This window comes from Colias croceus, chromosome W, assembly GCF_905220415.1.
Source record: "Colias croceus chromosome W, ilColCroc2.1".
NCBI lineage: Eukaryota > Metazoa > Arthropoda > Insecta > Lepidoptera > Pieridae > Colias > Colias croceus.
In genome coordinates this window covers 633130-649770 of record NC_059567.1, presented here as the reverse complement: position 1 = coordinate 649770, position 16641 = coordinate 633130, and the positions used below count along the sequence as shown (strand labels likewise).

The following is a 16641-nucleotide window of genomic DNA, read 5'->3' as shown; positions in this document are numbered from 1 at the left end:
TTCATGATCTGTTTATTTCGTTCACTTCATAATTATTTTATCTGTGGTATTTTACCTCTTAGCTTTTTACCCTCTTTACTTTAATTACTTTCATGTTTACTTTTGTATCTCTCTTAATTCAAACTAACTTGTCAAAATATGTCAATTGTCATTTCATTGTTGTGATTGTGAGCTGTCACCTGTCAGATATAGACTAGATGTTAGTAGTTGTCAACTCAATTATTGTTGCCATTTGTGAATTATTATTATTTTTTATTTTTTTTTAACGTTCCATTAATATGTTTTATGTGATTTAAGTATGTATTACTTTCAAATGCTGCTGGCGGGTATAGGAAAATTTCTTATTTATATTTTATTTTCTCTTTATTCAAATTTACTTTTATATTTTTCTCTTTCTGTATATTATACATAATATATTTATTTATTATACTTACTTAAATATAATTTACAAATATTGCTCTATTAAATGATACAGATTGCAGTGATTCCTACCATACTTTATCCAGCTCAAATAACAGCTTCAATGATAGTTTCCATAGCACAGAGTATTTACCACTCGACAAAACGCTTGCTTCCACTTTTTCCAATGTTCCTAACAACCTTAATCTTATCCATATAAATGCGCAAAGTATTCCGGCCCACTTCAATGATTTGCTTGCATCTTTTTCCAATGCTCCCATCCATGCCCTTCTTATTTCTGAAACATGGCTTAAACCCTGCCTTTCTTCCGTTGCCTATTCCCTTCCTGGTTTTAATTTGATACGTAACGACCGCACCGGCCGTGGAGGGGGTGGAGTTGCTATTTACTTACGCAACGACATACCGTTTTCTATCGTCAGCACTTCTCCTCAGCCACCGCCAGATGACGCGGCCGAGTATATCCTATTGGAATTAAATATTTCGAGTAAAAAAATCCTTTTAGGTGTTTTCTATGTTCCCTCTCTCCTTGTCAATTATTTCCATAACTTTGAAACTATCCTTGAAAACCTACGCCCTCTCTATGAACACGTACTGATTATGGGTGATTTCAATACTTGTCTCTTGAAAAATGATGCCCGTAGTCATAAACTTTCCTCTGTTGTTTCCTCTTGTGATTTAAACATACTTCCTCTTAATCCTACCCACTCTGCTCCTGGCTGTAATCCTTCTTTCCTAGATTTAATTATTGTTTCTTCCACTAGCCATGTTTCGAAACACGGGCAATGTTCCGCCGACGCCTTTTCCTTTCATGACCTAATCTTCCTGTCATACCTCCTACGTCCTCCTAAAAAGAAGCACAAGGTTCTGCTGCAGCGTAATTTTCGTGATATGAACTTAGAACGTCTATGTGAAGATGCACAAAAAATAGATTGGTCTCCCGTTTTCTCTGCCGACACAGTGACAACTAAAGTTGATGTCTTCAACACTATTATTGTAAAATTGTACGACGTCCATGCACCCATTAGAGCTATTAAAATGAAACATGCTCCGGCTCCTTGGCTTACTGATGAGCTGAAATCGCTTGTTCACAAGAAGAATTTAGCTAAATCAAGGTTCAAGCAGAACAACTCAGACTTCAACCGGGAGAAATATAAAACTCTTCGTAATCGCTGCAATACGATGTGTAGAGATGCGCAACGACGCCACTTCCATAAATCTGTTGAGAACGGCAACACAAGTAGTACCTGGAAATTTCTTAAATCCCTTGGAGTTGGCAAATCTAATACTAATATTCCTCTCAATACCAACCTGAACCAATTAAATAAACACTTTACTTCTTCGGTTGCTCCTCTAGAGAGCAACACTAAGTTTGATACTATTAACTTTCTTTCATCTTTGCCGACCCCTAGTTTTCCTCCGTTCAATTTCTCATCGATCACTGACAGTGATATTAAAAAGAACATATTGTCCATTGCTTCGAATGCTTTGGGCTGTGATGGCATTGGCCGTACTATGATCCTACCTATCCTTGACATAGTCACTCCTATCATATCACATATCCTCAATTTCTCCATTTCAACCGCTAGCTTCCCCGATAGTTGGAAGGACGCTCATGTAGTTCCTCTCCCGAAAAAGATTAACCCTTCCAGCTTTTCCGATTATCGTCCCATTTCAATCCTGCCCTTCCTTTCAAAAATCCTCGAGAAACTAGTACAGCAACAGCTGTGCCTTTTTCTAACGAAACACTCCTTATTAGATCCTTTACAATCCGGTTTCAGAGCCGGTCATAGTACGGTCACTGCGCTTGTCAAGGTTACAGATGATATTCGTCTGGCAATGGATAATAAACAGCTAACAATTCTTACTCTTATAGACTTTTCCAATGCTTTCAACACCGTTGATTTCGATATATTGTTGGCATTGCTGAGTTCTCTTAATATATCTCCTGCAGTGATCGACTGGTTTCGTAGTTATCTACATGGTCGCCGGCAGTGTATCCGTGTTGATAATAATTTTTCAACTTGGTGCGATATCACTGCTGGCGTACCTCAAGGCGGCGTGTTGTCACCACTCCTTTTTAGCGTATTTATTAATTCAATAACTTGTAAATTATCTTCTCTCTACCATCTATACGCAGACGATTTACAAATTTACACCCATGCAAGTCTTGAGCATCTTGAACAAGCTGTTGAGTGTATCAATAAAGATCTGCGTGCTATTGTGACATGGGCTCATCAGTATGGACTCAAAATTAACCCAACGAAAACGCAAGTTATAGTAATAGGCAGTCCTCACTTCATATCTAGGGTTTCTTTTGAAGACCTGCCTGCAATTACTATCGATGGTGTTGATGTTGACTACAGTCCGACGGTTAAAAATCTCGGCATATGGTTTGACCAAACTCTATCGTGGACAGAACACGTACAACAGGTAAGCCGTAAGATCTTTGGGGTTGGTTCGATGTTAAGACGACTGCGCAATTTTCTACCAAAACCCACGAAAATTTTGCTCGCGCAGTCTTTGCTTCTTTCTATCCTTGACTACGCTGATGCAAGCTATTTAGACCTTACTGAGGAGCACCTTAACAAGTTGGAACGTCTTCAAAATTTTGCAATTAGATTTATCTTTGGTTTACGTAAATTCGACCATATCTCCGATTTCCGCTCACAGCTCAGATGGCTTCCTATCCGTCTTCGCCGGAATTTGCATATCCTTTCCTTATTATACTCCATCCTTTTTGATCCTAGAACTCCTTCCTACTTGAAAAAAAGATTTGTGTTTATGGGGTCTTCTCATGAACTCAATCTCCGTTCCTCCAACAATCTAACGCTTCGTATGCCTGTTCACACTTCCAAATTCTACGATTGCTCTTTTACCGTACAAGCCGTAAGATTGTGGAACTCTCTCCCGACAACGATCAGGCAAGCCCAATCTTTATATAGTTTTAAAACTCTTGTTAAGAACTACTATCTATCTCTTTAATGCTGTTTGTCTATGTTCTTTGCTGATTTAGTTATATTCTATTTATGTAAATTTATTTTCCTCTCTTCTAATATTTGTATTCCTATACTGCTCATTTCTCCTTTGTTTTTGTATAATATTATTTGATTCTTAAGTTATCTATCTATGTATAATTACAGTTTCTTGTATATGTATGTATTTATGCACTATCTACCTTTTTACTGATTTATTTTTCCTATATCCCAAGGTTGCCTGGAAGAAATCGCTTTTAAGCGATAAGGCCGCCAAATTGTACATTTATTATAATAATATCGTTTCTGTAAATTTTGTTTTTGTGTGCAATAAAGTGTTTTCTATCTATCTATCTATCTAAAGTACACAAAAGCCATTTTACTGAAGTCGTCCACAAACAAAACATAATATCTCGATCCCCCTATCGATAAGTTTTCCATAGGGCCTGCTACATCTGAATTTATCAATTCTAGCAAATCCTTAGTCTTGGATGAACTTTGCTGGAATGGTAATCTGGTTTGTTTGCCTTTACAACATATAACACATGATGTTTTATTTATTTCTGCCATGTCTGGATATAATATTCCATCTACAGCTCCATTTCTCATTTTGTTTAAGCTGTTACTGTTAATATGTCCCATGCGCCGGTGCCAAGTCTCACTCGATGCAATCGCTGTTGCTGCTAGTATCTGTTCTGTTTGTAATGTACACAACTTATACACACCATCAATTAATTCTGCCTGGCCAACTAGTTCTCTCTGTCGATTATATATATAGCAAACATTTTCTTCGAAAATTACACTGTTGCCACTTCTAATCAACTGACTGACGGATAGCAAATTGGTGGTTAAATCTGGTATACACAAAACATCTTTCACTGTGATGTCATATTCTACATCTTTCACAACTGTGACAATATTGACATCACCAGAACACAGCACTGGAACTCTAGTCTGGTTTGCAATAATAATTTCTTTAATTTCGTATTGATGTGACGAATTCACGAGGTTATGTTTACATGCCGTCATGTGTTTACTTGCACCACTATCAATATACCAGCTGTCTTTATTGAATTTTCCAGTCAGGAAAATAGCATTAAATGCGTGAGTTTGTTTCCTTTTCGTTGTTTCTTCTTGCGGACACTGATTTTTATAGTGACCGGGTTTTTTACATCTGTAGCATTTAATAACCTTATTTTCTGACTTTGACTTCTCTGACAGTTTATGGCTACTTTTAGGGTTGCCATTTCTCATTTTATGCGTTCCTCTAGCAATAAATGCACTATCGGAAGCGGAAACAGAACCAATTTCAGACGACATATCCATCAACTTGGTTTTTATTATGTCAGCACTAACCTCACAACCTGAATGTTCGATCGCCATTATCATAGGCGCATACTTTTCGGGCAATCCCGCCAACATTAATGCACCAACCCACTCATCGGTTATTTTAAATCCTGTTCCTTGCAATCGCTGGCTAGTTTCTATGATCTGCGTCACATACTGCGTCATTGACTCACAATTTTCAAGTCGAATGTTGATGAGATTTCGTAACAAACCAATCTTCCTTGTATAGCCGGAATCATCAAACATCTTCTTGAGTGTAGTCCATAAATCATATGTTGTGACCGCCTGCTTAATGTGAACATAAATCGATGGGTCGATTGACAATATTAGCTTCGCCTTGGCTTTCGCATCTTCCACTTTTTGCTCTGCAGTAGCGGTTGATTTCAACTGGCTTTGGATGCTCGCCGCCATGCCTTCCAACACTAACAAATTTTGAGCCGCAAAACACCAATCATCATAGTTCTCGCGTCCTCGCAACTTTGGAACACTTGCTAAGTAGTTCGTCGTCATTATTATCGCAAACCTAGCAGTAACTTTAAACTTCAAACTATAAAAAGCAAAAAAAATACGTAGCTGGGCCCATAACCTAATAAAACCACAGCATGACATGAACGAACTGACTTTAATTTTTTATAACACATTATATACAGCAGGTGGCGCTAGTGAAAACACTGATTTTGTTACCATATTTAATTATTACAATATCTTCATCTGACGCGCTCGAGTATTTCAGACTATCGATTTTTTTTTACTAATCTGATCGTCTATCCTAGGCGCGCGTCACTACATATAGAGCTAAATAGTTAACAAGGTTGTTCTATTAGGTCTAAGGTATCTCTCATATCTTAAACTGCCACGCTCGAGTATTACAGAAAACTCCCCTCTTCGCCTCCCTATCTATCATTTTTAAATAAAGGTGTTATTGACAGGTTTTGATGTTCGCTTCTAATAGAAATGAATAAAGAATAAAGTTTTGTAAAACGTGCAGTATTCATCCAAAAGAGAAGAGATTTAATTACTGATGGAAATTTGAATGTGGGTCAGTGAAATTATTAAGTATTTAGAGATAGGATTTTTATTGCATCTCTAGGAAATAAAACTGATTAAGAAAAATTTCAATTCGACCTCGAATTAAACAGACTCTCGATAGAGTTCAAAAAAATAATGTAACTTATTATAAATGAATGCGTTTCAAATTCTTTTTGAAATAACTCATCCAGGGCACCTTTCTACGATACTCTATATTGAATATTTTATGAAATAATGGCCATCCAAATATCTTAGCTCTCTATGAAAATAGTAACGATTGAAATTAAATTAATTCCACTCGGTTGCACGACGACCGACGTCAGTCAAATAATATTCATTCATCAAAATAATCTTCATTCATTCATTCATAAATAGTTTATCTTATACTAGCGATTGCCCTGGGTTCGCATCAGTTACACTAAAAGGGAAAAACAACCAACATAGTTAGAACTTTCCGTTGAATTTAAGTCTGTTTTCTCAATAGATACCAAGACAATATTATCTATATCCTATATTATTGTTCCTTCGTGTATTATAACAGTTATTCACTTTGCTTACGAATGGCTGGACTTTGAAGTACGATTAGGTATGATAAAAATATATTTTATAAGATTATTCTTTCGAGAGATTCTTAAAGATATTTCAAACATTACTAGACCTTCTAGTATTCTCAATTTGAATAAAAGAGTAGATAAAAATGTTCAAAATCCTTGGAAATAAAAATTTCCAAAAAATCCTTAAAATCGATTTCTTTTTAGAGCGGTCGGTTAATATCTGATCAAGTAAATTGTCAGCATCTTAACAATATATGTTTTAGAATATTTCTGTACATACATCTGAAAATAATTAAATTTACAATTTGTAGGCCGATTTATGCCAACGGAACATGTAAAGTTACATATAGCGCATCATCTATCTCTTTGAGTATAGATTTAAAACGCAGATATCGTTCTTATATTTATTTAAGCTAATGGAACAACTTTTTAAGATATTGTTTGATGTATTTTATTAAACGAAAATTGCATATTTCAAGTATTTTTTTATTGATTTAATTTAATTACTTTTTTATTGGTGTGATATTTTACTAATACTCTTTATTTCTTTTTTATTTATTTCTAAATAGATATAATTTAATTAAATTTCAGAAATTTCCGGACACTTATGCCCCAGTTTGTGGTGTTCCCGGAATAGTGGCCCGGGAACCGGCTTTAATGTTCAAAAACCATTGTTTTATGGACGTAGCTCAATGTAAGATGTTTTGGGAAAATAAGAGCAGTACTTCACATAGCTCGTGTGAGTATGGACTTCGTTTATTTTAAAATCTAGTTTTGATTTTTATATCAATATAGGTAAGACTGGTGTTTTTCTAAAGTAAAAGTTCTACCTACGTATGTAAAGTGTGAAATAATGTTTGTATAGATTTTGAACATGATTTTAAACTATTATATACTATATTATTCGTATATGTGTATGTATGTATATATATTTGTTATTAGTTATTACTTAATATGTATCTATTTATTTATATATATGTATTATTTATGACATATTTATTTATTATTAATTTTATTCAATTTTAAAGCATACTATGTATCCAAAATGTATTGCACCACCACCATAAAATATGTAATCCTTTTGGTTTTTCGGGTTGTCTGGCAGAAATCGCTTACAGCGATAAGACCGCCCTCTGTACATATTATAACTTGTATGATTCTTTTTTGTTATCTTGTATTTTTGTGTGCAATAAAGAATTTTTCATTCATTTATTCATTTCATTTCATTATTCATGTCTTTTGTAACGATTCTTTTTTGTTTTTATAATATTATAGTAGTTTAATATGTAGAGCTTTTAATAATATTTGTGAAAGAGGTGATGACGTTGAAAGACTACCAATGGATTAAAAAATATTTAGTCCAACGTCTTACTTAATTTTTGCACGTCGTTGTTTCTTTAAAAAACTGAATTATCATTAAAATGTAGCTACTCACACAACTACACACAAAAGAGCATTCTTATATTATATCTATCAAATATCAATGCAATATTATAAATTCCTATCAATTACGTTATAGATCAAACTGCAAAATTAACGCAACAAAATACGGGAAGAGATTCATGCCACCATAACACACTTTACAGTAGGTCAGTCAGTCAGCGCTCATACTCTCGCATCGAATAGGTTTTAACCGACATTTATTAAAAGATTGATTTCCATTAAAAATTAATAATATTTAAGTCTATTTTCGAAGTTTGTTAAAAGCTAAATTTGCCGTAGCTTTTGTAGGCATTATATTTCATAAATAATATTTCATAGATAATATTTCATAGATATTTCATAGATAATATTAACGTTACGACTTTCTTTTCTTATCTTTCTGAATTTAATATTGTAAAAAGATAAAAAAAAATTAGGTAACTATGTCGCGAAAGTACCTACCATATTTTTTTTTTTTTTTTAACCATTTATTGATAGAAAAATAAACATACATTGGGCATACAGAATAAACACCACATAAATCGACACGATTTGATCGTGGTGCACATGCATTCTAGACGTCAAACAAATACTAGATAGATTAATAAAAATTTTGTTACATTACATATGAAATTACATTGAAAAATACATTAAGATGGCAAGTAAATTACACAACAGAAAAAATATGATGTACAATAGGGTACTTGTGGAAAAAATTTTTTGCGATCACCTACTGTGCTGGCCGAGTCTTTATAAACGTGATATATAGTATGATTTTAATTGACGGTTAACATTTTTACAGTTTATTTTATTTTTAATGTTATTATCTAATTTATTGATTAAACGTGGAATTATGTATGAGCATCTTCTTTCGCCATAGCGGTTATTGGCTCTGATAGTACATAATTTATTTTGTGTTACTTTTCGTGTGCCAAGGTTGTGAGATGTAACTTTTTCAGTAAATGTTTTATTAAAAAGTTGTTCTTTTAAGAGATGTACTTCTACTTTTTCGAAAATAGGTAACACATTGCAGTGCTTAAAAAGTTTGCTTATATCGTTTTCGTATTTCTTTTTTATTCTAGTTGGGACTATTTGTTTTAAGATGCGGATTTGAAGGTTGAGTATATTTTGTAAATAAGTTTTATACGTTCTGCCATAGCTACTAAGGCCGTAGGATATAATCGAATCAACTAAAGTGTTGTATAGTAGTAATTTTACCTTGTATGTTAGTCTGTTCCCTATTGCATATATTTTAGCTGCGAATGCGCGGAGTTTGTCACATACGGCTTCAATTTGTTTGCCCCAGTTGAAATTATGGTCTATAGTTAGTCCCAAATATTTGTAATGATTCACAGGTTCGATCTGACTACAAGCAAGCATGAGTGACAATGGCAGATAAGCTGCGGCAAGGCAACTTGTTTCATATATGGAGACTTGATGTACAATAATTTAGTTTTATTTGCATTGATGACTAATCCCGCATTATGACACCACTTAGATATATTGTCGAAGTCGTATTGCAGAAATTTAAGGGCTAAATTCGCATTCTCATGGTTTATAAGGATACAGGTATCATCAGCGTACTGAAACATTTTACAATGACTGAGGTGGTCACTCATATTGTTGACATACGTTAAAAAGTGCAACGGCCCCATCACCGAACCCTGAGCTGTACCCACTTCAACGCTACTCATTTCGCTGAAACTGTTTTCTATTCTGACGCAAGACTTCCGTCCATGCAAATAGTCTTTACACCACTCAAGGAGATTGCCCCTTATTCCGCAATAGTCGAGTTGGTCAACGAGTTTGCGATGGTCTAGCGTATCAAAAGCACGCGAGAAGTCTATGAAAAGGGCGAGTACATGCTTTTTATCATTAAGGTAAGTATTAACCTCGTCAGTAAAGTTTGATAGAAGTGACGTAGTGCTTTTGCCGGATTGAAAACCATACTGATGCGGAGAAAGAATATCATTTTTCCTTAGAAAAGAGTGAATTTGATTGCTTATTACTTTTTCTGCAATTTTATTAATGCAGGAAAGTAAGGTAATTGGACGATAGTTCTGACAATTATTTTTTTCACCTTTTTTGAAAATCGGTCTTATGCATGCCAGTCTTCAGTGCATCCGGATATCTACCAGTCCGAACTGAGGTATTTATGAGATTTACTATTACGGCAGATATTTTATCACTTATAGACTTAATATCGATTGCCCTTATTTTATCCATGCCTGGAGCCTTGTTATTATGTAAGTTTTTAATGATATGTTGTACTTGTTTGTGAGTGGTTGGCTGAAATCGCATACTAACATCCACCGGCCTACTGTTTCTCTTAAGAGCTAAATCAATTTTGCAATTTGGCATTATGTTTTTAATTGAATTTTTAAATTCCATTGCGAATTTTTCCGCGATTTCTTTACAGTTTAGTGGAGTGAAAGCACGTACAATTTGTGTGTCGATTGATCGGGTTTTGTTTCCACAGATACTATGTATAACTTGCCACAACTTTCTAGGATCGCCATCATTTTCCTTTATTTTGTTACTATAGAATTGATTTCGGGCAGTTTCAAGAGCTTTATTAGTCTTGTTACGAGTTTGATTATACAGTAGTCTCAGCTGTGCGTTAGTTTCATCCTGTCTCCATTCCTTAAAAAGCTTGTCTCTTTTTTCACATAATTTTATTAAATTAGTATTTATCCATGGTTCTCGTTGAATGAATTTTCGTGGTATTATTTTATTTAATGTAGATTTTTTATACGCTTTGTCAAATTGTTGTGTTATATATTCAAATATGTTATTAGAATTATTCATTGTGTTTGTTGGTGAGAAGTCAATAGCATTTAATTCATTATTTAATATATTATAATCCAGTACTTGTTTAATTTTATTTGGTGGAGCACGCTGTATATGACGTGCTGTTTGTGTTGTGTCGATGCAAGCGAGTACGATAACGCGGTGATCGGCAAGCATAGTATCAATAGCGGCTGTGTACGGGTCAGATGTGTATGTTCGTATAAAGATGTGGTCAATGCAGGATTTAGTTATTTGTTTTTGTCTCATTTCAATACGCGTATAATCTGATATTCCGCACATCAACCCATACCCAGCTAGCAAATTTACATAGCGGCTTTTTTGCATTGTTGTGGTTTTTAAATCTATATTCATGTCACCTAGTAAAAAAAGTGAATTAAAAGTACTTGTACTGCTTACATCGGCTAGCAGATTGTTCAATTCTGTGATAAATAACGTTTTACAACTAGACGGCGGTCTATACAGTGCACACAAAGAAAAACACTGCTGATTGTTTTTTAATTTGCCACAAATATTTTCAAAAGAACTATATTTACTGTTGAAACGTGTGAATTTTAAATGCTTTTTTATATATAAAATTATTCCACCACCCCTTTTATTTTTTCTAAGTTGTGTGTGCATTGTATATTCAGGTATGCTATATAAATGACAAATATCTTCAGAAATGTTAGCTTCCGTAACCACAACGATGTCGAGGGCATGTTTTGTACATGAGATGATTTGCAGCAGCTTAGGAAAGTTCTTAAGCATTGAACGAATGTTTACATGTATGCAAAATAATTGTAAATTGCCAGACGGTAAGTTTTTGAGGTAATAATTTAAATCTGTACAGTTTAATAATTCAGTGACCTCTTTAATATTACGTGATTTATCAGTGTGAGAAAAGGACATTTTTGTATACATCATTTTAGACACTACATAATAGAACCGTTAGGTTTATTTATCATTCAGCAGACTATCAATATCATTTACACATCGAATAACGGACACTTTACAATTATCAGACTTACGTGCGAGGATACGTCCTTCTTTGCACCAGATATATTTGTAGGATTCCCGTAGACGTTGCTTAGCGTTATAATAATAAAGTTTTGGTCTGGGAGGTTAAAGCTTCTCGAAAGTAGATAGGGTTGTCGGGATTATCAGTTGAACCACGGATATTCAGGTCCCTCACTTTTAATTTAGAATCTCTTCCTGCCGAAATCCAGTTATCACGATCACTTTGAGATTTTAATTCTACTAGAATGACACTCGGCCGCTGTTGACGGCCGGGAAGCCTACGGATTGTTCTGATGCATTCCTTATTTGCTTTAATTTTTTCTCCTAGATTTTCTATAAGACTTTTATCAGTATATTCACGACAGACGGGTACTCCAGATACTTCCAACGAGTTGCATAGTTTGTTTTGATCTATCTCATTTAGGCGTTGTTCCAAGGCTTTGACTCGCAGTTCAAGTCCTTTATTTTGATTCGTAAGATACTCGTTCTTCTTTTCCAAGGCTTTGATTTTATTCGCATTTTCGGTTAGCTTTTCTACGGTGTCCGATAGTTCGTCGGATATGAATGTAAGCGTATGTTGAAGCGGCTCAATTTCTTTCTTGAGGAGTTTCTCCATTTGAGCACTCATATCGTGAATTAGCTTTTTCATATCGATCGCCACGTTTCCAGGGCTACTTTGAATGTCTGAGGCGACTACAGCGTGTGGATTGTCATCTTCTTCACAGGGAACAAAGAATGAAGATCGTCGCGGCGTATGATTCTGGCATTCATCACAACTCCATTCCAGCCCCGCTGTTGCACGAAGAGCTTGTATTTGTTTGTTTGTCAGGTTGGCACATTCTGTTTGAGCGTGAACTGTTTTTTCACATCTGCTACACTCTAAGCCAGGGGACTTTCGTGTTATACTTTTGTTACACTTGAAACATTTTTTGAAAACCATCTTAATGAGGGTATTTTAATATAACCAGTCGCACTTGTGTTCGAATCAACGGTTTGACGTAGAATTTGAAAGAGCTTGAAAGAAATTTGAAAAGCTCAACTCAATTTAAACTGAAATTTCATTTTAAATTGAGTTGAGCTATTATAAAGTTCCATAAAAAGTGTCATAATATTATTAAACATAGCGTAGTAAAATCTCTTTCTTTCTAAAATAAATACATGTTTTTCGATCGCGTCTTCTCTTACATAATTGCGAGATACAAATTTATATCCTAAATCCTAATCCCTTTTTCACCTCAATCAAGGCTTTTTCTGGCAATACAACGTCCATCATCCGGGCTCTATCTAAAAATACATTATAATCGTTTTAAAATTTCAGGCTTAAAATATAGTTGATAGACAAGGTTAATTTTCATTTATATTATTTTAGTACGGCTCTTCTTTTTTCTTATCAGAATTATCAAATTCGTATGCAGAAAAGAATAATTTTGAGGATAAATCAATTTTCATGACTACCTACTATTTTTGCTTTTTAAATTAAGACTAGATAGAGCGCCTTTAAATCTCCATTTTAACAAGAAAGAAATAAAAATTAAAACAAAAAACTTTGAAAAAGTTGTGGATGGCCAGGCTTATTCAGGTAATATTATAGTTATGCTAGTAATTAATTATCTATTTAAGTAGCAACCTGTAGGATAAGTTGCTATGGACATAATTAAAAAAAACGACGCAGACAATTCTTTTGTTTTTATTTTCTAAAGATTGATAATTGAGTTAATTAATTCCTAAAAATAACATTACAGAAAGCTTTTTAATTAACAGAAAATTCCTACGTACTTACACAGCGTAGCCAAAACAAAATATTTTTCAACAAACAAGACAATGTTATCAATGCTTTGCTACAACGTTGCCAAGCAACGGATCTTAAAAGTGTATCCTTATCTAACGAAGCGAAGTACAGATATAATGGGCCCTCTTCATAATGGGCAGCGTTGGGCGAGTAAAGGTAATCACGATAGTGTAGACAATAAGGTTGTGTTTCCACCAGAGATGGGCGAGTATGCATAGCGAGGGATGTCTTTGTAAAGAACCCATAGTATCGCTTCATTTACCTCGACTTAGTTATAACAGCTCTGGTGGATGGTGGTGGGTGTGTAAGGTATATTATTTTATTATTTCTATAATTTTGAGCAATAGTCAGTAGCATTGTCAAGCTGATTGCATGTCACAATTTTCACAGCTTCGCAACGCATCCTTACATCATACATTTTCCTCACACAGCTTTGGTGGAAACCCCCTCACATTTTCACAGCACATCCAGACAACCTTGTACGAGACATTTTCCTTGCACTTCTCTGGTGGAATCGTAGCTTAAATTTCTATGACCGACCGTCATTGTAGATATTTATGTAATCATCGTAATGGCGGCAAACATTGACGTTAATTTGTTGGGCCAACCCTGCCCAGAGGGCCCATAATCGCCATAACAGTTACATATATCGACCATCATTTGTTGGGCCAACACTGGCCTTTGTGAGGAGAGACCATCACAGGTATATTTATGAGGGGTCGTCTCGCAGCCCACGCGAAGTCCCCCTCAAGTTCAATGTCAAGAGCTCACGGGGCCCACTTGTATTCGATATTTGTGCCTCAATTATTTTAGGCTTATAATTTTATGGGTAATTATCTGTTGTTGATTGTTTATCGCATTGCATACGTTTTCCGTAATGATAATTAAAAATTATCGCTAAAATGACGATAATGAAACGCATTTTAGTTTTTTGCTAATTTACTTCTCTTTTCTATAGGTACTTTATTTATTCTAAGAATAAACTCAAATGTTAAATGGTCTTTTTGATGGTAGTTTATTTTGTTTTAAAAGTCTTTATGCATATTACTATCTAACTGAGATTTACCTACTCGATACGATATTAACAATACATTAATAACCAACCTTCAACTCAAAAGCCTTCAGCCTTCAACAATATTGAAAGGCGTGAAAAAGCACACATAAAAATTAATGTCCTTTGATTTGAGCACCGTCAAAACCGAATTTACGCCTGCCATCCCGGTGCCAACGGAATCGCTTTGTGACAAAAATAGCACAATGAACGCGATTTAAAAAAAAAGCTCTCAAAGAATACCTGGACGACTATTGATTAACTTCACTTCATACCCTTTGAGGGTAGTGCGCTAAAAAATGACCATATCAATATTGTGATTGGCATCATGTTTGTAGTCAAACACAGGGCAGGTTGGCTGCACAGCTAGCCCGAGGCACGACGGCTGCGTTGACACACGTTCGTAGCTGTCGACGTCAAAGCGCTGGATATCGGATATCAATACTATATTACCTGCTATTGAGATTCGGTTGTGTACACAATGCGTCTGAGGTCATGTAAAGCCAGGTATTGCGTGTAATATCCGATTGGACAGTGGAAATGATACAATGTTGAATTGTCAATGTTATTGCATTCGATTCATGTTATTCGATTGGAGGTATACAAAGTTGCTTCTTAGCGACAGTCATAGGTCTTAAATAATCATGACCACATATTTGTAGAGCAATTCTAAAAACTAAACTTGCTGCAGCATGTACTGACAAGAATTAAAAAAAAATCTGTCTCTCTCTGTCTTACCATTTAACAATTATATCTTTTTTATATAATATATATATAATATTATAACGTTTATTTCGTATTTACTGATTGTACCTACATAAACCTCAATAGTTTCTGTTATGTGTCCATTATATGCAATAATTATTTTTCAACGATTTTGAGAAATCATTGAAAAAGCCCGTTTCAAAGGGAGATGGTTCCCGGTACGGACTAAACTAGCTTTCACAATGTATTTCATGATAAAATTGAGAATTTTTCTAATCTTGCAAATGCATGCGAAATGCATTGAATGGGTTTATTATATGAGGATAGATGGTGCATTATGAGTAATAACGAATTAATAAAAAAGACGGGTTGCACTCTGGGAGTGCCGGCAGAAGTGAAAACGCGCGTAGTAGAGAGGGGATAGCTGTCTACTCTCCATCCGTCTTACGCTTTTTCGATCAGGTCACGTGTCCTGACGCGAGTTTAAGATTTTATACCCATTTCAGAAAAAGTGCTCAACGCCGCTAAAGAAGTTTTCACTTCAAAAATGCTTGATATTGATAGGTGAACTTGTAGTACCATAATATATTTTTGTGTTCCAATATCTACCTGAAACTTTTACCCTACACAGTACACACCCTATTATATTATAGTATTGTTAATAACATTGCATTATTTAATATGAACAATTTCTTATATTCCAGCTTACATAGAATCTTCGTTCCTTTTTTGTATGGGAGATGAGATGAATGCTCTGTACAGGTTTCTACCAGCAATAAGAACACTTCAGAGGATGGGGCGCTTGAAGAAAAAGGGGAAATTCAGGGCCAAGTTGAAGAACTTCAGGTTTATTAACGAGTTTCGATCTGGACGTCCCAACTTTATGGGATAACCTACATAAGAGTTATTTTAATACCATATTAATATACAGAAAAGAGAAATATTTGATTACTAGATTTCCGCCCGCGGCTTCGCCCGCGTTTGCAAAGGAAAACTCGCATAGTTCCCGTTCCCGTGGGATTTCCGGGATATTAGATATTAGATAGATTTCCACCCGCGGCTTCGCCCGTCTTTGCAAAGGAAAACCCACATAATTCCCGTTCCCGTGGGATTTCCGGGATAAAAACTATCCTATGTGTTAATCCAAGTTACCCTCTATATAGGTGCTAAATTTCATTGTAATCGGTTCAGTAGTTTTTACGTGAAAGAGTAACAAACCTCCATACAAACTTTCGCCTTTATAATATATTATATTAGATATTCAAAATAAATCGTGTGGACTTTGCTTTATTCGTTTGACACATTTCATTATATAAAATAATTAAATTACTCATAATTAAATCTGCATGCATGGCCGCGGATGGAACAAAATTTTCCTAGAATGGTCAAAAAATTAAAATTTATATTATTCCAGTAACAATTATGAAATAATTTGAAGGGCGGAATTGATTAAATTTCCTTGAATTGAATCATGAAAATTAAATTATTTTAACCCCCATTTCCCCCCATTTAGTGACAAGAAATTGATTATTGCACAACGCATAT

The 16641-nt window shown here is 34.8% G+C and overlaps 1 protein-coding gene across 2 annotated transcripts in view; it reads left to right on the top strand.

Annotated features, from left to right (window-relative positions):
* The window catches only part of LOC123704897, a 490404-nt gene extending 474304 nt beyond the window's left edge, over nucleotides 1-16100 (top strand). For both annotated transcript variants that reach the window (XM_045653393.1, XM_045653392.1), the window contains exons 3-4: nucleotides 6914-7061; nucleotides 15801-16100. In XM_045653393.1, the coding sequence (XP_045509349.1) occupies nucleotides 6914-7061; nucleotides 15801-15988 (336 nt within the window). In that variant the 3' untranslated portion in view covers nucleotides 15989-16100. The remainder of the gene's footprint in view (nucleotides 1-6913; nucleotides 7062-15800) is intronic.
* The last annotated feature ends 541 nt before the right edge of the window (nucleotides 16101-16641 follow it).